The sequence below is a fragment of the Scleropages formosus genome, chromosome 2 (genome assembly GCF_900964775.1).
Source record: "Scleropages formosus chromosome 2, fSclFor1.1, whole genome shotgun sequence".
In the NCBI taxonomy this organism is placed as follows: domain Eukaryota; kingdom Metazoa; phylum Chordata; class Actinopteri; order Osteoglossiformes; family Osteoglossidae; genus Scleropages; species Scleropages formosus.
Genome location: NC_041807.1, coordinates 32,967,307 through 32,987,633, shown reverse-complemented (window position 1 = coordinate 32,987,633; position 20,327 = coordinate 32,967,307). Strand labels below are relative to the sequence as shown.

The window sequence follows — 20,327 nt, the reverse complement described above, 5'->3', positions numbered from 1 at the left end:
TGGCTTACGTCTTCCTGAAGACCTCAGGCAGCACATTGAAGCGCAGGTAGCTATGTGAGGATCCGCTGAACTGTAATGCTCCTCTTTCCTTCGAGGCCATTTGAGGCTGGCAGGACTCCCGTGCGGTGCGGCTCTTCATATCGGTCAGAGGCTTCCCTCTTCTGCCCTGCAGAGCCACAGCGACAGACACTGCACCCAGAGCTTTCCTTCGACATGCACCATACACCCAAACAACCAAAGCTGCAGGCAAAAGGATAGCTTTCAACATCAGACTCTTGATTAATCCTGGGTGCGCTTTGTATTGCTGAACAGCAGATCTTTTTCTTCTCTTTGGTTTACCTTAGGGGGCTTATGAGTGCGGGGCAATGCTAGGATCTGCTGGGGTCCTTTGGCTGCAGGACAACTCAAAGGCACGTTGATGTTCTCACTTGACTTCAGCAGATTCACCACCATCTGTTCCGGCTTGTTTATACTGACACAATTTAAAATTTAAATCTTGGTCAGTGCAAAATAAATATGGCTGCTAATGAGGAATTGCAATTCAGACATTTACTTTTAAATATATATAACATATTATAAATATATTAACATATTTTAAATTTACTATTAAATATATTTTAAAAGTATATTGTATATGCAGAGTCATATTTAAATTACTGCTTATGTCATTCATGTATTCTAATATCCCGTAAGGATTGCTTATTATTCACACTATTGAACAAACTGGCTCATCTGATCTCTGCCTCACCGTCTGACGAACAGGTTGCTGATGCAGCCTGTGAGGTTGGAAAGGTTCAAGGCCTCTGGTGTCCCACCGAGGTACACGGATCCAGCTTGCAGGCCTGCATTGTTGCTATCGGCAGCACTGGAGTCGGTGCCTTTCTCAAGCATGTCGTCGATGTAGAGACGAACCCTGCGCAGTGGCGATAAAAGAGCAGGTCAATGGCACTGGTCTCCGACACACTATTCCCTACATATTGGGAAATACATGGCACAGCATGTAGCGCTGCTGTCCAGGTGCGAGAGGACGTGGGTTCGATCCCTGCTCAGTCTGTGCGGAGTTTGCATGTTCTCCCCATGTCTGCGTGGGTTTCCTCCTACAGTCCAAAGACATGCTGTTCAGGTTCACCCATTGTGTGTGTGTGTGTGTGTGTGTGTGCGTGTGTGTGTGTGTGTGTGTGTGTGTGTGTGTGTGTGTGTGTGTGTGTGTGTTCGTTCCACTGATGTCTGGATGAGTGACCCTTTATAAAGTAGTGTATCTAGCAGTGTAAGTCACCTTGGAGAATAAGGTGTGTGGGATGAGGTCATTGGAAGTTGTTTTGGAGAAAAGCGCCTGCTAGATAAATAAATGTAAATGTATATTCTGAGCAAAGGCCTTCCTGGTTGCTAAGCAACAGTGGCTTTACCCTTTGTTGTTGCTGTAGAGAGCCACATAGTGCCTGTTGGCATCATTGTAAGTTTTCTGAGTCTTCACTTGATTTTTTCCAGATCTTGCCACAATATGGCCCTTGTCAAGATAAACCTGGCAGACCCCATCCTGACACAAGAAAAGAGGGAAAATGAAAACTTTACTCAGTGAGCAAACAGACAGAAGAGCTTCTTACACACCAGTTCATCAGGGCATGGATATATAAAACGTTAGACCCAGCATGTAACAAGTGAAAAAACAGGTAGAATGAACTTAAATGATCAGGGAAATTAAACTGTGATTTTAAAATAGCATGTTTTCAAAATCAGTTCAGTAGCTGAAAATGACACTAATGTACTCCTATGAACGGTCCACCTCCAGTGCTGGAGTTTGTCAGTGTGTTGCAGCATTTATTTGTTAATTATACTGATATAACCTGGTGATAAGGAGAATTCTAAAAGCATAATTCAGCTGCAGTCAAGGAATGTCGTAATGCCATGTAATGTAATCATCATTGTCAATGTGAATGAACAAAAAGGAAAATGTGTTACTGAAGTGCTCTGGTCTGTGCTGCTAGGAGCTGATGAATGATGGTGTAAGAGGTCACAGGATGAGGCTGCATCATGGTCCTTCTCTCCTCTAACACACTGGCCACGGTTAGGGTTAAGGAAAGCAGAGCTCACTGCACCTGGGCCTGGTGGTGGAACATGAGGCCATTCCTCTGTTCCGTATGGAAGCCGAAACCCGTGTAGAAGTTGCTCTGCAGGTCAGGGAGGTCTTCCAGACGTAGATTCAAGTAGCTCTGGCCAGTGAAATGTGCTTCCCGTGCCACCTAAACAAATTACAGTTCAGTACTTCAGTGTTCTTATGAGTATAATTCAGGGCAAATACCTTACTCAAGGGTACTACAGTGGGAGTGGAGATTTGAACTCCAGACTTACCAAATGCAAAGCCACAGTACCCTAAACCTTACACCCTCCACTGCCTCAAAGTATGAATGAATGGAATGAAATCTGAATGCTGCCCACAACTATTTACAGTACAAATAATAGTGTAACAACCCCCGTTACTGCAAGGTTGAGGAGGGAATGTGTTTCTTGTAAATAGCTGCATTATGGGAAAAATGTGAATAAAGTGTGCAACCACTGGGGGGACTTATGGGCAAAATAAAGAGGTAACTGTGTTTGCCAGTGAGAGAAAAAAGAGCCTGGGGATGCTAAGCAGGCTGGGAAGGCTGGCTTAAGGAGTACAGGTCCTTGGGGAAACAGGATTCTTGGCCTGAGAACATTATTTCCCTGTGTGTCTGTGTTCTAATAAAACTTTTACAATGAATGCTGCCTGTGTGTCCTTCCTTGCCCCCTCCAAACCCAAAGTGCTGTGTGCCACAATACAAATACATAGGTGTTGAACAGGTTGGATATATCCTAAGCTTACAAGGTATAATAAACCATATAAATGTGAATTCATCATGCAGTAGTATTTGAAATCAGTCAGTAGCTCTGCTGTACAGACTTTAGGTGTTTCAAACAGCGGGTCTACGCTCACCAGGAGGTCGGGGGAACAGCCGTAGCTGACGCCGGAGGTGTTCATCACCTTCAGGTCAATATGAGAGCTGTGAGCCTTGATATTTCTGAAGCAGCCCTTGATGGACCCTTTATCAGGAAATAGTGGCTTCAGGCTGCCCCAAAACACACACACAGTGTTACTCATGTGGGGAAAGAGAGGTTCCGTTCTGTTCAGTGATGTTCAGCCAGGTGAAGCATAGGATAGTGTGCACTCACCTGTCTGGAAGGCGGTCTGCTGGTACCCCTCCCAGGAAGTAGCTGCCGCTAAAGCTGGGGATAGTCTGATTATAGCTCTTGCGGAACAAAATGAATCGGTTGCTACGTACCAGCACCTGCTGTGGGACTCCAGATCGCTGGAGGATAATGAGCTCCACCTTGAGATGGAGCACAAGTACTCTTAGTGCAGGAGATACCAAGTCAAAACCAGATTTTCCCCATCATCTTTCATCTGACTCAGTATTCACTAACAAATTACACAGCGGTAACACTGCAACTCACTCACATTGCTGTGCATACACTGAGGAACAGGAATTCAGACTGAATGAAACAGAGACAGCAGCAGCCTCAGTAGGAGGCAATGTAGAAGGTTACCAGGTACACAACAGGTATCAGATCAAATATTGCTGATGACGATTGTGATGCGTACCGATCTAACTTCTGCATCACTGATCTTCAGGTGTTCTGATGTGGGGTCAGAAGGTTGCTCCTCCACCATTTCACCGTTGAATTTCCAGTAGAGCTTGAGCATTCCCTGACGCACAGCCAGACACAAGAACCTGTCCTGGAGATACAAACACACAAGCCTGTTAAGATCTATACCCGTAACCACAGACGGGCTATCAGTCACCCCTCGCAAAGCCCCTCTAACATACATTATACACAACACACAGTGTGTGTGTATCCCAGCATACAAAAACTGATATTTTTAGTATTGCTGACTTTACATTGTTTTTTTACATGGGGCCAAAGCTGCTATTTTGATTTCATTCCTACATTCAAGAAGGGTCTCAAAGTTCAGCTGTTTCAGGCCGATTTCTTTTCTAAGTTCCTGAAGCCTTCATTGATTAGTGCTCCACCACATACAAAAAGAATAAATTTCCTGTAAGGATACTCTTGAGAAACAGACACAGACCTTGTCCAGAAAAAGCAGGAGGATTCCATTGTGTGAAAGCACTCTGGCTTCCTGTTCAAAGCGTCTTTGGCCTTCACCGAAGGCAATTTCAGCATAGCCAGTGCCATCAAAGTACGCACCATCATTGACCCAAGGTTGTGTCAAGACTGGCTTGGTCCTAGATTTAAAGAAACAACATTGGATGGAACATGAAAAAACATTTAATAAAAAAAACAGTTGTTGAAGACAAAGTACTCATATAGTTATTCAATTCAATTTATTTTATACAACACTTCTCAAAAAAATAAGTGCACAGCACTGCACAATTTAGCATAACTGGACGAGAATTAAGCAGAGATATTGTATACAAAGAGTAACCAACTGGCAGATGAGGAGAGGAAAACAAGAAACCCCAGCAACTAAGAAAAGGAGAAAAATTAAACTCTGGGGCTGCAAGTACCACTGGTGGCCCTTCCCTCATCGGCATTCAACTTTTTTTAAATTGGGTCTGTGAAGGTAAAGTCTGTAACTAGCAAGACCAGGTAGCCGGTGTGGAGGGTTTCAGCGTGCAGGTTGATTCTCATACCAGAACATCATTAAGGTCAAATGACTGGAATAACAAAACAGGTAAGTTACCATTCTGCACACTTTGCAAAAGCGACTGTGCTGTTCCTGAGTGCACTTGAAGAACTACGTTCTCCTGTCATGACCACATGAAGCTCACCTTCCGCAAGGCTTGACCTCTGTAGTGTTGAGCTGGAAAGTTCTCTCAAAGTTATAGAGACTCAGCACTTCCTCATTGAGGGTGTCCAACTCGATGCAGCCTTGGAAGCCAGGCAGCTTCAGCTGTGGAGGGGGCTGGAAAGGAGAGCAGGAGGTACAGCTTCAAGCATGATTCAGATAATAGAGAAAATACCCAGAAACCCTTTCCTCTGGGGTAAAAGGCACTGTTGTCTATCATGCAGAAAGAAGCAGTGAATCAGAAGGAAAATCACAGACAGCTCTAAACATCCATTCATCAGCAAGAACAGCTTGTCCCAAGTGGGGTCGCGGAGAGCCGGAGCCTAACCTGGCAACACAGGGCGCAAGGCTGAGGGGAGAGGGGACACACCCAGGATGGGACACTAGTCCGTCGCAAGGTACCCAAGCAGGGCTCAAACCCCAGACCCGCCACACAACGGGCACCAGCGGAACCCACCATACTACCACTCCACCACACCCCCTCCCCCAACTCTAAACAGAAACTGAAAAGCATTTTGTCACACAAACACAATGACTTACATCAAAAGAGTCAGGATATCCTCCCACATAGAAGACAGTCTCTTCTGTTGGAAGGTTGAGTAACCCAAGGTCTCCTCCTGCCTCCACATCGGCCTTGGTTACAGTCTTAACTAACCCCTCGGAAGTTATTGCCATTTGCCCATATTGCAGTGTCCTGTAACCAAAAAGGTGCATTGAAACCTTGAAATCAATGTGTTTCCTTACTCACTCTTAGCATTCTTACATAATTAATTCATACTGAATTGATAACCCCAAGTTATAAACATATATTTAGAGTCCACATATGAAATGATTACTGTCATTTCTCTCATTCCAGTATAACACACCTTTCCACTGAAACGCTGTTGAAGGATCCATCTGACAGGATGTCCTGATCCACCATCACCTCAGCAGTGTCTGCGCCCAGGTTGTACACCCAACGCAGCTTCTTCCCTTCCAGCATCATTCCCAGGAACTCCTTATTGGCCTTCAGTTCACCATCAGTGCAACAACAAGAATACATTATTAACCAGTAAAATTATGTTACAAGTGTTTCACATGAGGTTGAGCTCATCTCAGGCACGGGGTTCATGCACAAACTTATTACACCCACAGATATACAACAGCTGGTTATATTTCTGTTTTGAACTTTAGTGATGTTATGATTTCATTCTCTTTCACCACTTTAGCCAATTAAATACTCAAATCTGCAATTCTTTATTTAGCTGATTCACACACACACACACACACACACACACACACACACACACACACACACACACTTTCAGAATAACTTGTCCCATATGGGGTCGCGGGGAACCGGAGCCTACCCGGTAACACAGGGTGTAAGGCCAGAGGGGGAGGGGACACACCCAGGACGGGACGCCAGTCCATCACAAGGCACCCCAAGTGGGACTCGAACCCCAGACCCACCGGAAAGCAGGACTGTGGGCCAACCCACTGCGCCACTGCACCACTGCACCCCCCTTATTTAGCTGATTCCTTTGAACAATATATGTATATACAGGACAGCTGGGAGCCCAGTGGTTAGAGCTTCGGACCCAAGGATCACAGGGTGAATCGCACCTCCAGCTGTAGTACCCTTGAGCAAGGTACTTACCCTAAATAGCTCCAGTAAAATTACTCAACTGTATAAACGGATAAATAGTTGTAAGTAGCTTAACATTATAAGATGTTCTGGAGAAAAGGGTCAGCTAAATGTATTTTTCACAAAAATAAATGTGCATCGGTCTATATTACGCAAACAATTTTAAGTACAGGGGATATTTTTCAGAAATATAAATTTAGTGAGAATAACAAAGAGCACATAAAGCTGCATATTACTCAACAGACCCAAGACTTTCCTAAGGAATACTTACGTTTTTGTTGCCAAGGTAGAAGACGAACTGGCTCGGGGTGTCGGCCTGGTGAGTTTTCCTGCTGGACTCCGGCAGAGTGATGTAGAGCTTGAGTGATGTGTACGCTGCCAGATCTGCCAGGTTCTGTGGGTTCCTCACCTGAACCCCTGCGGTTCCATTGAACTTCACTGGCACGTTAACCTGGGAGAGACAGTAAGGACCATCAGTGTGTTTACAGGTTAATGGTACAAAAAGAAAGGCATAAAAATGCAGGCTAGAAAACACACAGACAAAAAAAAAAAAAAAAAATTTACTCTTCAATCAGCCATCCATTATCAGTAACCATAGTAATGCCCAGAGTCACGGTTCGTGGTGGTCCAGAGTCTATCCCGGAAGCACAGGATGTGAGACAGAGTACACTACCAGTCCACTGTAGGCCAGTCAAACACATACTTTCAGTCACACATACACACACTAAGAGCAATCTAGAGCCACCAATGCACCTGAAACCTTTCTAATTCACTTAATCTTTTATTCAAATGCAGCATCAAAACAGACGATTGTTTTAACTGTGCTGCAATGCTACCTTTGGTCCATGTTGAAGTAACTTTTGAAGACACGAAGCGTACCTTGCTGGCGGCCCGACGGGCCTGTGCAATGAGTTCGCGGATCCTCTCAATATTCTCAGAGATGTTGGGCATCTGCATGGAGTGGTTCTGCAGTTTGTCCAGCTTTTTAATCAGCAGAGGGATGGTTTCCCCCAGCATTCCCACTGCAAAGACATTTCAGAGGGACAAGAACGTAGCTTCATTTAATTTCTTCAGCGCCAAAAGGAGAACAGTATTCTGATAATGCAGAGACTATCTGTACTTCCAAACAATTTCTCAGCAGTAGGGCTATGCAGGGTTTTACATTATGCTAATGTAATTATGTAATTCCCTCCCGAAAACACACACACACACACACACACACACACACACACACAGTCTACAACTGCTTGTCCCAATGAGCCAGAGCCAAGCCCGGCAGCACAGGGTCCAGGGCTGGGGACATAACCAAGGTGGGATGCAAGCCTGCTGCAAGGCACCCCCAGCAGGACTCGAACCCCAAACCTGCCACACAGCAGGCCCCAGACAAGTCCATTGCACCACCATTCCCCCCCAAAACACATTTTTTCAAAAACTGCAAGACTTGCGGTACTTATTTCACTGTAACAAATGTTATAACTTCCTAACTGTGACAAGACATTCTTCACAGTTTGCCTTGAATAAAGGCAGGGAGGAAATTATTTCTAAAATTAAATTAACAAGAATGCAGCGAATGTGGGCAATGCAGATGCTTTTGAAAAGTGCTGTATTTGAGCACTGAGGATATATACCAGACTTGTTGGCCTCAAGGAAGGCCTTGCTGATGTCCTCGCCGGTGGCATTTGAGTTGCCGTACTGTTTCTGCCACTCATCCAGCTGCTTCTTCATGGGACTCAGCATGTCCTCCACTTGGGTAGCGGTGGCGTTAGCCTTCTCTGCTGCCTGCTTGGCGTCTGCAATGTCTTTCGCTGTCTCCTCTGATGAAACCGCAGTCGACAAGGGGTGAGCAGCAACATGAGCAAACATCAGCTTGTATTATGTACAAAAGCTGGCGGAGCACAGACTACAACTCAGTGTTTCAATGGGACAGATGGCCTACTCCGAACCCAGAACCTCTTGCTGTGCGGGAAATCTCAAGTACCTCTGCTGAAGTTGAGACTCATGTTAATCATCTGAAGATCCTTGAGGAGAGATGCCTGTTTATTTTTAGCCTCTTTTAGGCGAGTCCTTGCCTTCTGCAGTTGTGGCTTCAAATCTACCGCACAAAAAAATTCAGTTATGTCTTTAAAAGTGACATGTTTAACAAATTTTACTACTGCATTATATTTTTGCTAGTAAAATTAGCTTTCTATTTGAAAAAAAGTGAAACAAGAGCATAATTTGCTGAGAGAAACTGATTAAGTTTCATCCTTAAGTAAAGGAATGGCTATGGGGGGTATGTGAAGACCCTACCCTTTGTGAGTGAATCTTGCAGCTTCACAGCCTCCTTCTCCAGCTCAATGCTTCGGTTCTTCATTCCTTTTGAGAGTGTGCCAAGATCTTGACCCTGCACATTCTGAACACACCAGTAAAATAAAAACAAAAAACACTCACCACATATGCATACTATAGAGCAAATGGACTTCACCTCTGCATTCATGGTAAGAAGATTAAATGTCTGTGTACAACATAAAATTATGACTATGTAAAATCTTTCAACAGCTCACCAACAGACACCAACAGAGTGAAATATACAGCTTGTACTGTACTTGAATCCATAACCATAATTGAATAATATAATCCACCTGTTACTAAAAAGCCTGTAAGAAGAGCGGATTAGACTCGGACCTCCAGGGCAACCATGCTGGCGTCATAGGCTTCGTGTGCCGCATTTTCGGCCTTCTGTATGGCTTCAATAATGTTGCTGTAGGCGCGGGATGCGTTCACGGCTCGCTGAATGAACCCGTCCTGATTTGTGTCACTAATAACACTGCAATGTGTAGCAAGGGGTAGCCAGTTACTCATAGTGAATCCACTGTGCTTGCATATGATTATATACAAATGTCATTTATTTTATCAGCCATGACCATCATGTATTGACACATGACAAGAATCATGAAATAAAGCAATCTCATATTTGAACCATGCTTTACATTTGAGTAACTGCTTGGAGAAAAGATTACTGTTGGATAAAAGAGCAACCTGCACAGACAAATTTATTACTTATGCTTTAGTTCCATGTTCACAGAGCACAACAATCCCTTAACTACATTTCTAGAAAGGAGGCTGCTCTGCAGCGAAGGTGTTTAAACATCATCCCATCTCTGCCCTCCTCCTCACACAGCTCTGCCTAGGAAGACCCACCTGGAGAGGTTCTTGGCTAGCTGGTTCAACATCTCGGCATGTTCCTCTGCTTTTTCCACCAGGGCAATTTTGGAGGTGGCAGAAGCAAACCTCTGCACCTTCTCTGCTAAGCGCAACCGAGCTCCATCCAGCTGGGCAGCCAGGTGCTCGCACTCCTGTGGGGAGTTGAGATGCAACTCATCATTTCACCAAGCCTTTTTTAATGATGATGCAAACATCAAACTACAGTTATATAACAAAACTAAAACAAAATACATATACAGTCTTTCGCCTCGCTTCCTCAATTTTCACTTTGTTTCATTACCCTACCAAGGTAACGTGCTTCCGAAAAACCCCTCCGTAACATGAATTCTCATTAATTCACACTCGTAATTACCATTACTTTCAGTTGTAAAAATTTTTATGGGTTTCTGAGCCTGAAAATTGACATCCATTTATACCAAAACATGATTACATCATGATTACCAAGATGATAACAGGAAAAACTAGCAAACAAGTCGCAACGGAGGCTGGGAATTTAACGCAGCACGAGACAAACTCTAATTGTGGTGAAGACCATATGGTGGCTCTGGTGTCATGCTACTCAACTGTGAGGAGATACACAAAATCCAAATTTGGTGTTCATAAGCATGAAGAAATGTGAACTGAAGTAGGTGTATCAAATGAAACCACCGTAACCACAAGTTCTCATAATCCGAATGCCCGTATCTTGGGGATGACAAGACAAGATATGATGTTAATGAGACACACTGCGACTGCCACTGTCTTGCTAGCAGGGAGGGGTATTTCCTCATAATTGAGAACAGCAACAACATAGTATGTAAAAACTTGTACCTTTTTTTCAAATGCATTCAACAAAGAATTAAATTTAAAACTCCAGAGATGAACAAAAAATATCTGTTGGGACCAACAGGCACAAGAAATTATCTGAAAAGGGATCAGCAGATCTGTCATTAGCCTGGAGCAGATTTTTGTCGATGCCGTGGGGTACACAAACCTCTTTGGAGTCCTGCAGCATGGAAAGCAGGTCGTTGACCTGAGTCACGATATCAACTGCCATTTGCAGCAAGTCATCCACTTCTTTCTTCTTGTTCTGCACCCCCTCTGCATTTTGCTTTAAAAAAAAAAGATCATCGTAAACAATATCTGGTGGATATGGCATCTGTGTCAGTTGCACAACATCTCCAAAAACATGATGTATATGATATAAGAGACCATTCTTCAGCACCAGGTGTGTATGTTTACTCTGGACTTTGCATTTTACAGGCTTTGGGTTTGTGGACGGCACCTCTCACCAGGTTCTCCTCCAGTCGCTTTGCATTGATGTTATTGGTCTCCGCAGCTCGGGCTGTGTTGTTCACCGCTTGGTTGAGTGCATCCCTCAAGTCCATCAGTTCAGCATGGAATTTGCCCAGCCGGTCCCTGATCTTCTGCACCAGGGCCTGATTGTCAGCAAGGCGACTCACCAGCTCCTCCTTCACTCGCTCCAGCACTGAGAGTCAGAAGCAGAGTCGGGGGAGGGGAGCACCAAGTATGAGATGAAAGACAAGGAGGGGAAAAACACAATAGAATGCTAAAGGAAATGCAAGTGCAGAGTCAAAAACTTAGCGCTAATTACTTTGGAAAGAAAATAATGGTGAGCTCTAGTCCAAACTGAGAAGAACAGTACACAGTGTACATTCTGTAGAACCCCAGAAACCAAATGAGACATGCAGGAAGATCAGGAGGAGTCGCTGAAGGCTCCCATATGTACAGTGAACGAGAAGCCCTGGAAGCATAGAAGGGCTCACTCACATTTCTGGGCTGTGGCCAGCTCTGTGTCAGCCACATCCTTCTGGTGCTGGAAGCCCTTGAACCTCATGTCCCGCAGCATCTCCTCCACCTGGGACAGTTTCTCAGACAGGTCCTCCACTGTGCCCTTGTTCGTCTCATTCACAGATGTCCTGTTAGCCTGCTTGGCAATGTCTACAAATGGCAACAGTACAGTCAGTTGGAGACACACTCATCAACATTCAAAGTATCCAATTTTGATATAATACACTTGATTTTTTTCTAATATATTGCCAACTACAAGGGTGGCATGGTGGCACAGCAAGTAGCGCTGCAGTCTCACAGCACCTGAGTTGTGTAAGAGGACATGGGTTCAATCCCTGCTCAGTCTGTGTGGAGTTTGCATGTTCTCTCCATGTCTGTGTGGGTTTGCTCTGGATGCTCTGGTTTCCTCCCAAAGACAAGCTGTTCAGGTTCACCCGTAGTGTGTGAGTGACAGAGAGGGCGTGTTCCAATGATGGATGGATGAGTGTAAGTAGTGTATCTAGCAGTGTAAGTCACCTTGGTGAGTAAGGTGTGTGGGCTGATAACACTACATACAATTCACTGGAAGTTGCTTTGGAGATAAGCATCTGCTAAATATGTAAATAAATACTCCAAGTATCTGGATTATTGGGATACTATCAAGGTTCTCTTGAAATGATGGAAAGGCTGTCTAGTAGAGACTCTTTGTTGTAAAGCTTGGCTTTGAAAAGTTCATATTTGTGAGCAGGAGGACAGATCGTAGACCCTAGATCACTCTTTTCCATTTGAAGCTGCTCATTTCACAGCTACACCTAATCTGATTCAACAGCATCAATTTTCTGAGGTTGGGGTAAACCTTCCACTTCTCCCACAATCCTCCTGACGTCTGTGAGCAGGTCCTCAGCACGCTGGTGAGTTCTGTTGGTGCTGTCTTTAAGCTCCTCTGCTTTCTTGCGTGAGACTGTGGCCTGAGAAAGATTTAAAAAAAGGTTGACACTTTTGTCTGAGGGAAAAACCCTTGCAATACTTCAATGTAAGTACATATGGAATCAGGCTTTAAAGAGCACAGTACATAGCAATTTTTATTTTGATAATGAAGGAGAAAGGGCTGGTTTGGACATTGAGCATTCCATTTATCATCAATAATCTTATCTAGTCAAGGTCATGTTAGAGTCTAATATGGAAGGACATGGCTTGAGGCAGGGCACACCCTGTGGAGGATACCAGTCCATGTCTCATACACACACAGAGTGAATGACAATGTAATAGATGAAAAACATGTCTGATGTCCTAATTCAAAGAACGGAACACAAGACAAGACCTTCTCTTCCAACTCATCAGTGTCTGAGCCGATGCTCTGGGCCTCAATCTCAACCATGTCTGCCCTGTTCTTGCTTAGCTCCAAAGAGCGGTTAAAGACCTCCAGTGCATCCTGAAATGACAACATAAAAACATAGAAAAATGTCAAGAGATTCAGTGAGATACTAGAAAAGAGCACAATAGTGTGACTTTGGTATGAGAGTATGCTTGTTTGACATTGGTTGTCAACTCCAACCACTCTTCAGCTGTAATAAATTTGCAGTGTCAGGTATTTGTCTGTATGCATGTAAGTGTGTGTGTTTGTGGGTGTCGAAGCACTTGCTCTGAGAGTTGTACTACTATTCTGTGATGCAAAGGTTGTCAGGTCAAGCCCTTGGAGGGACCCTGCTGTTATACCCTACATAAAGACTTAAATTTAAACACCTCTATTATTACAGTGAATCACAGGTAAAACCACAAGTTGGCTTGGATAACATCAGTTCAGCAATATAAAATTGTAATAACAATGACAACATTTTTACAGTGTGAGAAATTAGATTTCCCTTACAGCTGTGGCATTTATGGACTGGCTGATGTTACGCAGTTGTGCCCAGGCAATGGAGCTGGCGTTCAGATTGGTAATCTGACTAGTATCTGCCAGGAAGCGGTTGTTCATATTCTCCAGGTCTTTCAAGAGGACAATCACACAGCTGTCACAAGCTGTTAATGACACACACAGCAGTGGTGAACCACAAATATATGCTGCACATGGGTACCAATAGGTATCACATGTCCTATAATAAGGCAGAGCTCCCTTCTTACACAGTACATTCTATATTTCAAAGTAGTGTCTTGTTTAAGCTATCTACATTTCTTCATATTAAATTAACATTGAACTCATTTATTACATTAATCAAGCTACTACAATGGAAGAGGTTGCTGAAATGGGCTGCTTCTGGGGACATGGGGCCACACTCACGCTGACAGTAGATGGATCCTTCTCCAATCTCCACCAGCACACTGTAACGATCCACACATGTATCACATTGCTTCCCTGTGAGACCTTTGCTGCAGGTGCATTCCCCAGTGCGTGGGTCACACAGACCAGTTTTACACTCACACTCTAAATAGGGAGAGGAAAAATCATAATCATGTATATGCACATATACACAGCAACCTGTAACATGCAAAATCTCACACACACACACACACACACACACACACACACACAAAATATTCATTCAGAAGTATTACGAATGTAGTATAAAACACTCACTCATACAGCCATTGGGACTGTAGCCCCAGTATCCCGGGGCACACTGACGGCAGTGCGGACCGTTGACCCCCGGCTGACAGGCACAGGTCCCGTTCCTGGGGTCACAGGAATGAATGAGAGCAGCTGCTGCATCACAGTTGCAGCGCTGGCATCCACCGCATGTCTCGAATCCGAATGATCCTGTCTGAAAAACACCATAAGAAGAGTTTCTTTCAAACCACCTTTCAAATATTCCTGCTTTCTTTGTAACACACACTGGGAACTCCCATTGAATTACTTGTCTTTGTGGACTAGTGCCTATTGTACCAATTGTGACGTAAATGAAAACACACCTCGCAATGGTCACAGCGGGCTCCAGTAACACCTGGCTTGCAATGACACTCTCCACTTCGGGGATCACATGATGCAGTGCCACATGGAGAGCAGTTGCATCCTTGGAAATCAAGAGGATCAATCATCATATTTACATAGAGTGATGTAGTACAACATCCTGCGATTAACGCAGAACAGGAATATTACTGGTGGCAACATATACTGTTAAAGTACAAAAGAAGAAAAAGAAGAACAAGAAATAAGCAAAGCAGCAGAGGTGCCACACAGGACACTGAGAATTAGTGCCAGTATGTGGAATAATGAGGCCCTGAGGCCTAGTTATGGTGGTGGAGCTTCCTTACTGGTGCAATTTTTGGCAGTAATGGCATCTCCGTAGAAACCTGGGGCACAGACCTCGCAGTATGGCCCTGTTGTGTTGTGCATGCAGCCCTGACACACGCCAGTGAGCGGGTGGCAGTCACTGAACAGCATGTTGGGGTCCGTGTTGTCGTGGCACTGACACGGCTGACACGTGCTGCCGATCACCATGGGGTTGCCATAGAAACCTGGGGCACATCTGGAGGAGTGAAATGCAGTGACAAACTGTTATAAAAATGGACATGTGCGGCACGTATCACATATCACCACAGACATAGATGAGGATCTCATCTAGGATGAGTTTAATATCTCTGTTTCATGTCACATCATCAGTATCGACAGTCAGGTCTAGTCCAAAAATGCCGATTGATACCACTTAGCAGAGGGGAAGACTGACCGTTCACATTTGGGTCCAGCGTATCCTGGCATACACAGACACTGCATGTGGTTTGGCTTCTCCACACAGCGAACTGCAAAGCTGCAAAGCACAGGAGGAGCGATAGCACTCAATGACATGGAGAAACAGCACAGTACATGAACCGGGCAATGAAAAGCGGCAGGAAAACAGCTCCCTACGGTCATGTTAGATAGGAACCAATCTGCTGAATGTCCACCTTAATTTACAGACAAACAAATCACAACCACAAACAGGGTTGTCTAGCTGTGCCCCCCATAGGTAACACATATGTTTTCAAGACTTGCACACGATTGAGGACACTCACTTGTTGGAGGTGACCTGCAGAGGACAGGGACAGCTGGAGCAGGACACTGCATGACCGTCCAATGAACCGTTGTCAAGGAAACCACCCTGACACTTCTCACAATGGTCTCCTGCTGTGTTATGCTGACAGTTCTACAGGTTGGACACATCAGTGTTGATTTATTGAGTGCACCCCAATGGCATGCACAAGAATTTAAAGTACAAATTTAACTGGCATGACACCCTCTCTGTTTGCACTGCTGAAGGCGTGAGTGTCAGTATACACACACACACACACACACACACACACACACACACACACACACACACACACACACACACACACTGTCTGAAACCACTTGTCCCAAGTGGGGTTGCGGTGAACTGGAGCCTAATCTGGCAACACAGGGTAAAAGGCTGGAGGGGGGAGGGGACACACCCAGGACAGGACGTCAGTCCGTTGCAAGGCATTACAAGCAGGACCTGAACCCCAGACCCACCAGAGAGCGGGAGCCGGCCAACCCCTCTGCACCACCGCGCCCCCCCAGTGCCAGTACAGGTGGGTTTTACTTCTTTTTTTTATTCATTTAATTGACACTTTTCTCCAAGGTGCCTTACAACTTTAGGTTCTTATACTAAGTTATTTACAATCATTTGCCCATTTTTACAGCCGTGAAAATTTACAACATAATTTCAGGCGAGTACCTTGCTCAAGGGTACTACAGATTCAACCCTAACTCCTTTGATTGCAAGGCAACAACTCTAAACATGATGTGACTCGCTTGCTCAGTTCTCAGTAATACCATGGTACATGCTCCTCAAACTGTTACGAACATAAACCCTCAAGATGTTTCATCTCAAGATCCAAACATGGTGACAATGCTGACAATGCCAGGAACACTACAGCTGGTTATGGAGAAGGCGATGCTTCCGTACCTAACCTGTTCATGACATTTATGTCTGCAAAGCAACAAAACTTACGACACAGATTCCCGATCCGTCCAGACACTGGTCCGAGTGACCATTGCAGTTGCAGGGCACACATTTGCCCAGGAAGAGACCCTTGGTGTCCCTGTAGTATCCAGGGGCACATTGCTGTAGAGACAGGCAAAAGGAGCGCAATGCCACATTGTCCATATAGCAGCCCTTCCCAGGTGCTCAGTGGGCAGCATTTTTCTCCTAGCACCTGTACGGTGAAACCCTCAGTTATGCACTATGTGTCCTCTACTTAAAGACAGTGGAAACGGAGTTACACCAACAGTAAACAATAATTTGACACAGATATTCAAAGCAAGAAATCATTAAAAAGTGTGGCTAAGGGCATTTCGGGAGGAATAGCCATGTCAGGTCGCACCTGGCAGGAGTCGCCCTTGTAGTTGGCAGGACAGAGGCACATCTCGACGTTACTGGCAGGCTTCCCCGTTGAAGACTGGGAGGCGCTCTCCAGCACCACCCTGCGCAGCGTCACAGCCAGCGATGACTGCGAGTGCAAGGCTCGGATCTGCAACGCCTCCAGGGCCACGAGCACCATCATCAGCTCCTCCCTGGACACCGGGTTACCGGTCTGAGAGTGCCGGAAGCTACCCTGCGTATGTGATGCACCGGGAAGAGGTACTTACAGTAAGAAGCAACGAATATAAAACCAGGAATGTGTCCTATCAGTAGTACATTTTAATATGTGGACAGAACCAAAAAAAGGAAGTGCAATGTTGAAGATGAACTGGTGCAATCAAAGAAATGGAAACCATATCGAAATAAGACCGCAAATTTTCTCCAAACCAACCTTATTTACACAGTAGAGTATTTTTACTCTATCAGTGCTCTATAAATACCTTGCTTCAGCAGTACAATGATAGAAGCGGTGATTCAAACTTGGGGCTCTTGATTACAAGAAAACAGATATACTCCACTGTAAATGAACGCTCTTACCAACTAGAACTTTATCAATGTGCTCAGTTTCAATTTCTATTCAAAATGCTACATTTTTTTAAAGTGTCATTTTACAAGGGTAAGTAAAGAAGTATCTGAAATAACAAAAATAAACTTTTTTTGTAAAAATTATTTGCAGATACTTTTTGACTTGCCCTTGCATATCAGATGTAAACAACCACTTTGTGCAGAGAACTGAAATCCTTTAAACCCATACAATATCTGAAATATTAATGATGTATGGAACAGCACCTGGCTATTTCTAAGTGTTTCATACCTCCACCAAGTGAACTATCCCCTCATGAGGCATTCCGGGAGAGGAGTATTCCCTCTCCATGTACACCAGGGTCATCTGGTTGCCCTGAACACACAGAGAGAGACACACACACACACACACACACACACACACACAAAACACCACAGTTCTGTTTCACACTATTCCACCACAGGATACACAAAATCAGTGTCACGTCTTTCATAAATTGCAGCCACTCATGGTAAACTGACTGCTGTGCTTGATTTCACACGCAACTACTGACTCAGTGTTGCACAAACATAGCCATCTTGAGAATGCTGTTATAGTTCTGGACTGGAAGGTCAATTCACAGGAGATGAACTGTTGATATTCCCATCAAAACGCCTGGTGTACCTTGAGGATGACATCAGGACGGGAAGCTTCTGGAGGCAACTCCAGCATGTCGCCTCGTGTTGGCTGAGTCTGGGAATGCTGGTAATATCTTAAATACCCTCCATATGATGAGACCTCAAGGGATGAAAGACATGTTACATAAGACAATTATTCAACAACTATTTCTAAAAGTACCATCAAAATGATGCCCTCAAGGGTGTCTCAAGAAAAATCAAGCCTGTCCCGTTTTACCTCAAGCCCTGATAGGATATATCTCAACAGTGTGCCTCTCTGCTCCTCCTCCTCCCCAAAAGCAGGTGTCTCAAACTCTTTCGCTGGAGGGCCATACCCTGGTTTTCACGGTAACTGCCCCTTCTTTTAACTTAATGTCATAAATTAGGCTTTAATTGCCTGCAGAACATAAATCCTATCATTCTTCCTAAAGCAGTCCTTTCTAGCACTAACGTGTGGTCTTTCTGTCACAAACAGACTTAATAATGGGTTCGAAGGGAAATCTGCACGCATGCAGCCCACCAGGAGTTTTATAACCCTGTTTTACAGTAGCTCATATAGCCACTGATGTAATCTTAGGCATTGACTCACTGACACCTCATTGTGTGCAAGGCCAAAACACACTACGTTTGCATTGTAAACAGTACAAGCATTGCTTTGTAAGAAATAGGTTTACAGAGAGAATAATTACAGTCAAAATGACCATGGAAGGTAAGGGAGAGAGGAGATCAGTAGGGAGCGAGGTGTAATGAAGTGATAAGGCAGGCAGTCTGTACCTTGTCTCCCAGATAGCTGTGGGGTGCATGCCAGTGGAGGTCCTGATAAACATCTGGAACATCTCTGAGGTCAGCCTCCACCAGACTCTTATCCACATCTGTGGAGACTGGAACTTCCTGCCGGTCTCCACCGAGGAGGGTCCAACCTCTCATGTCCATAAACTAGAGAACAGGGGAAAGTAGAAATTTACATTTACAGTTATTTATCCAGCAGATGCTTTTCTCCAAAGTGACATGCAACCATTATTAACTGGTATTTAGATACACACACACACATTTTCAGAACTGCTTGTCCCATACGGGGTCACGGGGAACCGGAGCCTACCCAGTAACACAGGGCGTAAGGCCGGAGGGGGAGGGGACACACCCAGGACGGGACGCCAGTCCGTCGCAAGGCACCCCAAGCGGGACTCGAACCCCAGACCCACCGGAGAGCAGGACTGAGGTCCAACCCACTGCGCCACCGCACCCCCTGGTATTTAGATACCTTTACCCAATATGAGTTATTTGATGCACCACAGCAAACTCCATACAGTCATTCACACATTTATATTGCAGAGCAATGTAATACACTAATACAATAACACACTGTGGGAAAATTCAGTTTCACTTGGACACATGGAGAGATCATAACATGACACACACAGTACGAGCCATTAGCAGAAATAAAATTAATTGATCCTGAACGTTAACCTCCACAGCACAGGACAACGTGCCAAAACAGGGAACATGAGGGGCTCTCAGCCACCATCAGCAGGGAAGTCCCACTCTATACACTGCAAAGCGGCTAGAAATGTGATTTTCTGAACCTGCAGAAGTTGCGTTTGTCTCAAAGCTAGAGCAGTAGAACATATGAATCAGAGTAGAAATATGATCAGACAGTCCTGTTCTCACTGTGGAGACAAATATTGTCGGGTTTTGTGACCGGCGATACCTCTGTCCAGCGCTTCTCTGAGCTGCGGCATCGGTCCGTGGCCCCGAAGCAAAAGCAGCTGGTGCAGCCCTTGGGATTGGTGGGGTCCAGGTGGAAAGTTCCCACTCGACACTGGTCGCACTGCGCACCCTCCACGTTCTCCTAATAATGGGGTTGGGAACACAAAATCATCAGGGCCTAACATAGACATGTGGCTCAACTCGACAGTGTTCTGGTCCTGCACTGGAAAGGTACAATATTCCAGTTATGGATAGTTACATTTACATTTGACTTCAGTTGATTTCTTACAGTTAAAAAAAAAAAAAGCGGACAGTGTAGTGGATCGAGCTGTTTTGAGGTGTGAATCTTGCCTACCGCTGTAGTACCCTTGAGCAAGGTACTTACCCACTAAATTGCTCCAGCAACATCACCCAGCTGTATAAATGGGTAAATAGTTGTAGGTAAGTTAACACCGCAAGTGGCTTTGAAGAAAAGCCTCAGCTAAATGAATAAATGTTTATGCAAATAAAAAACAAAGTCTGTAAGCCCAGAGCGGGGGGGGGGGAAATCTTTGGATAAAAGCAAGCATCCATCACTGAACTTAACCACATGAAAACTATTTAAAATCCACCAAAATCAAAGCTACTATAGAAACAGGTGGGGTGAAGGTTGAGGAAG

General features: G+C 44.7%; 1 protein-coding gene across 2 annotated transcripts in view; it reads right to left on the bottom strand.

Moving 5' to 3' along the window:
• lama5 (laminin, alpha 5) overlaps window positions 1-20,327 on the bottom strand; it is a 76,626-nt gene that overhangs the window by 6,578 nt on the left and 49,721 nt on the right. For both annotated transcript variants that reach the window (XM_018737711.2, XM_018737712.2), the window contains exons 37-73: window positions 19,671-19,811; window positions 18,737-18,898; window positions 17,970-18,083; window positions 17,598-17,681; window positions 16,746-16,976; window positions 16,373-16,486; window positions 15,414-15,544; window positions 15,089-15,169; window positions 14,676-14,890; window positions 14,334-14,434; window positions 14,002-14,185; window positions 13,705-13,848; window positions 13,294-13,445; window positions 12,748-12,858; window positions 12,283-12,394; window positions 11,427-11,597; window positions 10,928-11,124; window positions 10,630-10,746; window positions 9,633-9,787; window positions 9,117-9,258; window positions 8,742-8,844; window positions 8,431-8,544; window positions 8,081-8,266; window positions 7,332-7,474; window positions 6,724-6,903; window positions 5,692-5,831; window positions 5,366-5,519; window positions 4,809-4,942; window positions 4,106-4,262; window positions 3,620-3,754; window positions 3,190-3,347; window positions 2,954-3,086; window positions 2,097-2,240; window positions 1,407-1,537; window positions 749-913; window positions 340-472; window positions 9-166 (exon numbers count right to left, since the gene is read on the bottom strand). In XM_018737711.2, coding sequence (XP_018593227.2) covers window positions 9-166; window positions 340-472; window positions 749-913; window positions 1,407-1,537; window positions 2,097-2,240; window positions 2,954-3,086; window positions 3,190-3,347; window positions 3,620-3,754; window positions 4,106-4,262; window positions 4,809-4,942; window positions 5,366-5,519; window positions 5,692-5,831; window positions 6,724-6,903; window positions 7,332-7,474; window positions 8,081-8,266; window positions 8,431-8,544; window positions 8,742-8,844; window positions 9,117-9,258; window positions 9,633-9,787; window positions 10,630-10,746; window positions 10,928-11,124; window positions 11,427-11,597; window positions 12,283-12,394; window positions 12,748-12,858; window positions 13,294-13,445; window positions 13,705-13,848; window positions 14,002-14,185; window positions 14,334-14,434; window positions 14,676-14,890; window positions 15,089-15,169; window positions 15,414-15,544; window positions 16,373-16,486; window positions 16,746-16,976; window positions 17,598-17,681; window positions 17,970-18,083; window positions 18,737-18,898; window positions 19,671-19,811 — 5,327 coding nt within the window. The remainder of the gene's footprint in view (window positions 1-8; window positions 167-339; window positions 473-748; window positions 914-1,406; window positions 1,538-2,096; window positions 2,241-2,953; window positions 3,087-3,189; window positions 3,348-3,619; window positions 3,755-4,105; window positions 4,263-4,808; window positions 4,943-5,365; window positions 5,520-5,691; window positions 5,832-6,723; window positions 6,904-7,331; window positions 7,475-8,080; window positions 8,267-8,430; window positions 8,545-8,741; window positions 8,845-9,116; window positions 9,259-9,632; window positions 9,788-10,629; window positions 10,747-10,927; window positions 11,125-11,426; window positions 11,598-12,282; window positions 12,395-12,747; window positions 12,859-13,293; window positions 13,446-13,704; window positions 13,849-14,001; window positions 14,186-14,333; window positions 14,435-14,675; window positions 14,891-15,088; window positions 15,170-15,413; window positions 15,545-16,372; window positions 16,487-16,745; window positions 16,977-17,597; window positions 17,682-17,969; window positions 18,084-18,736; window positions 18,899-19,670; window positions 19,812-20,327) is intronic.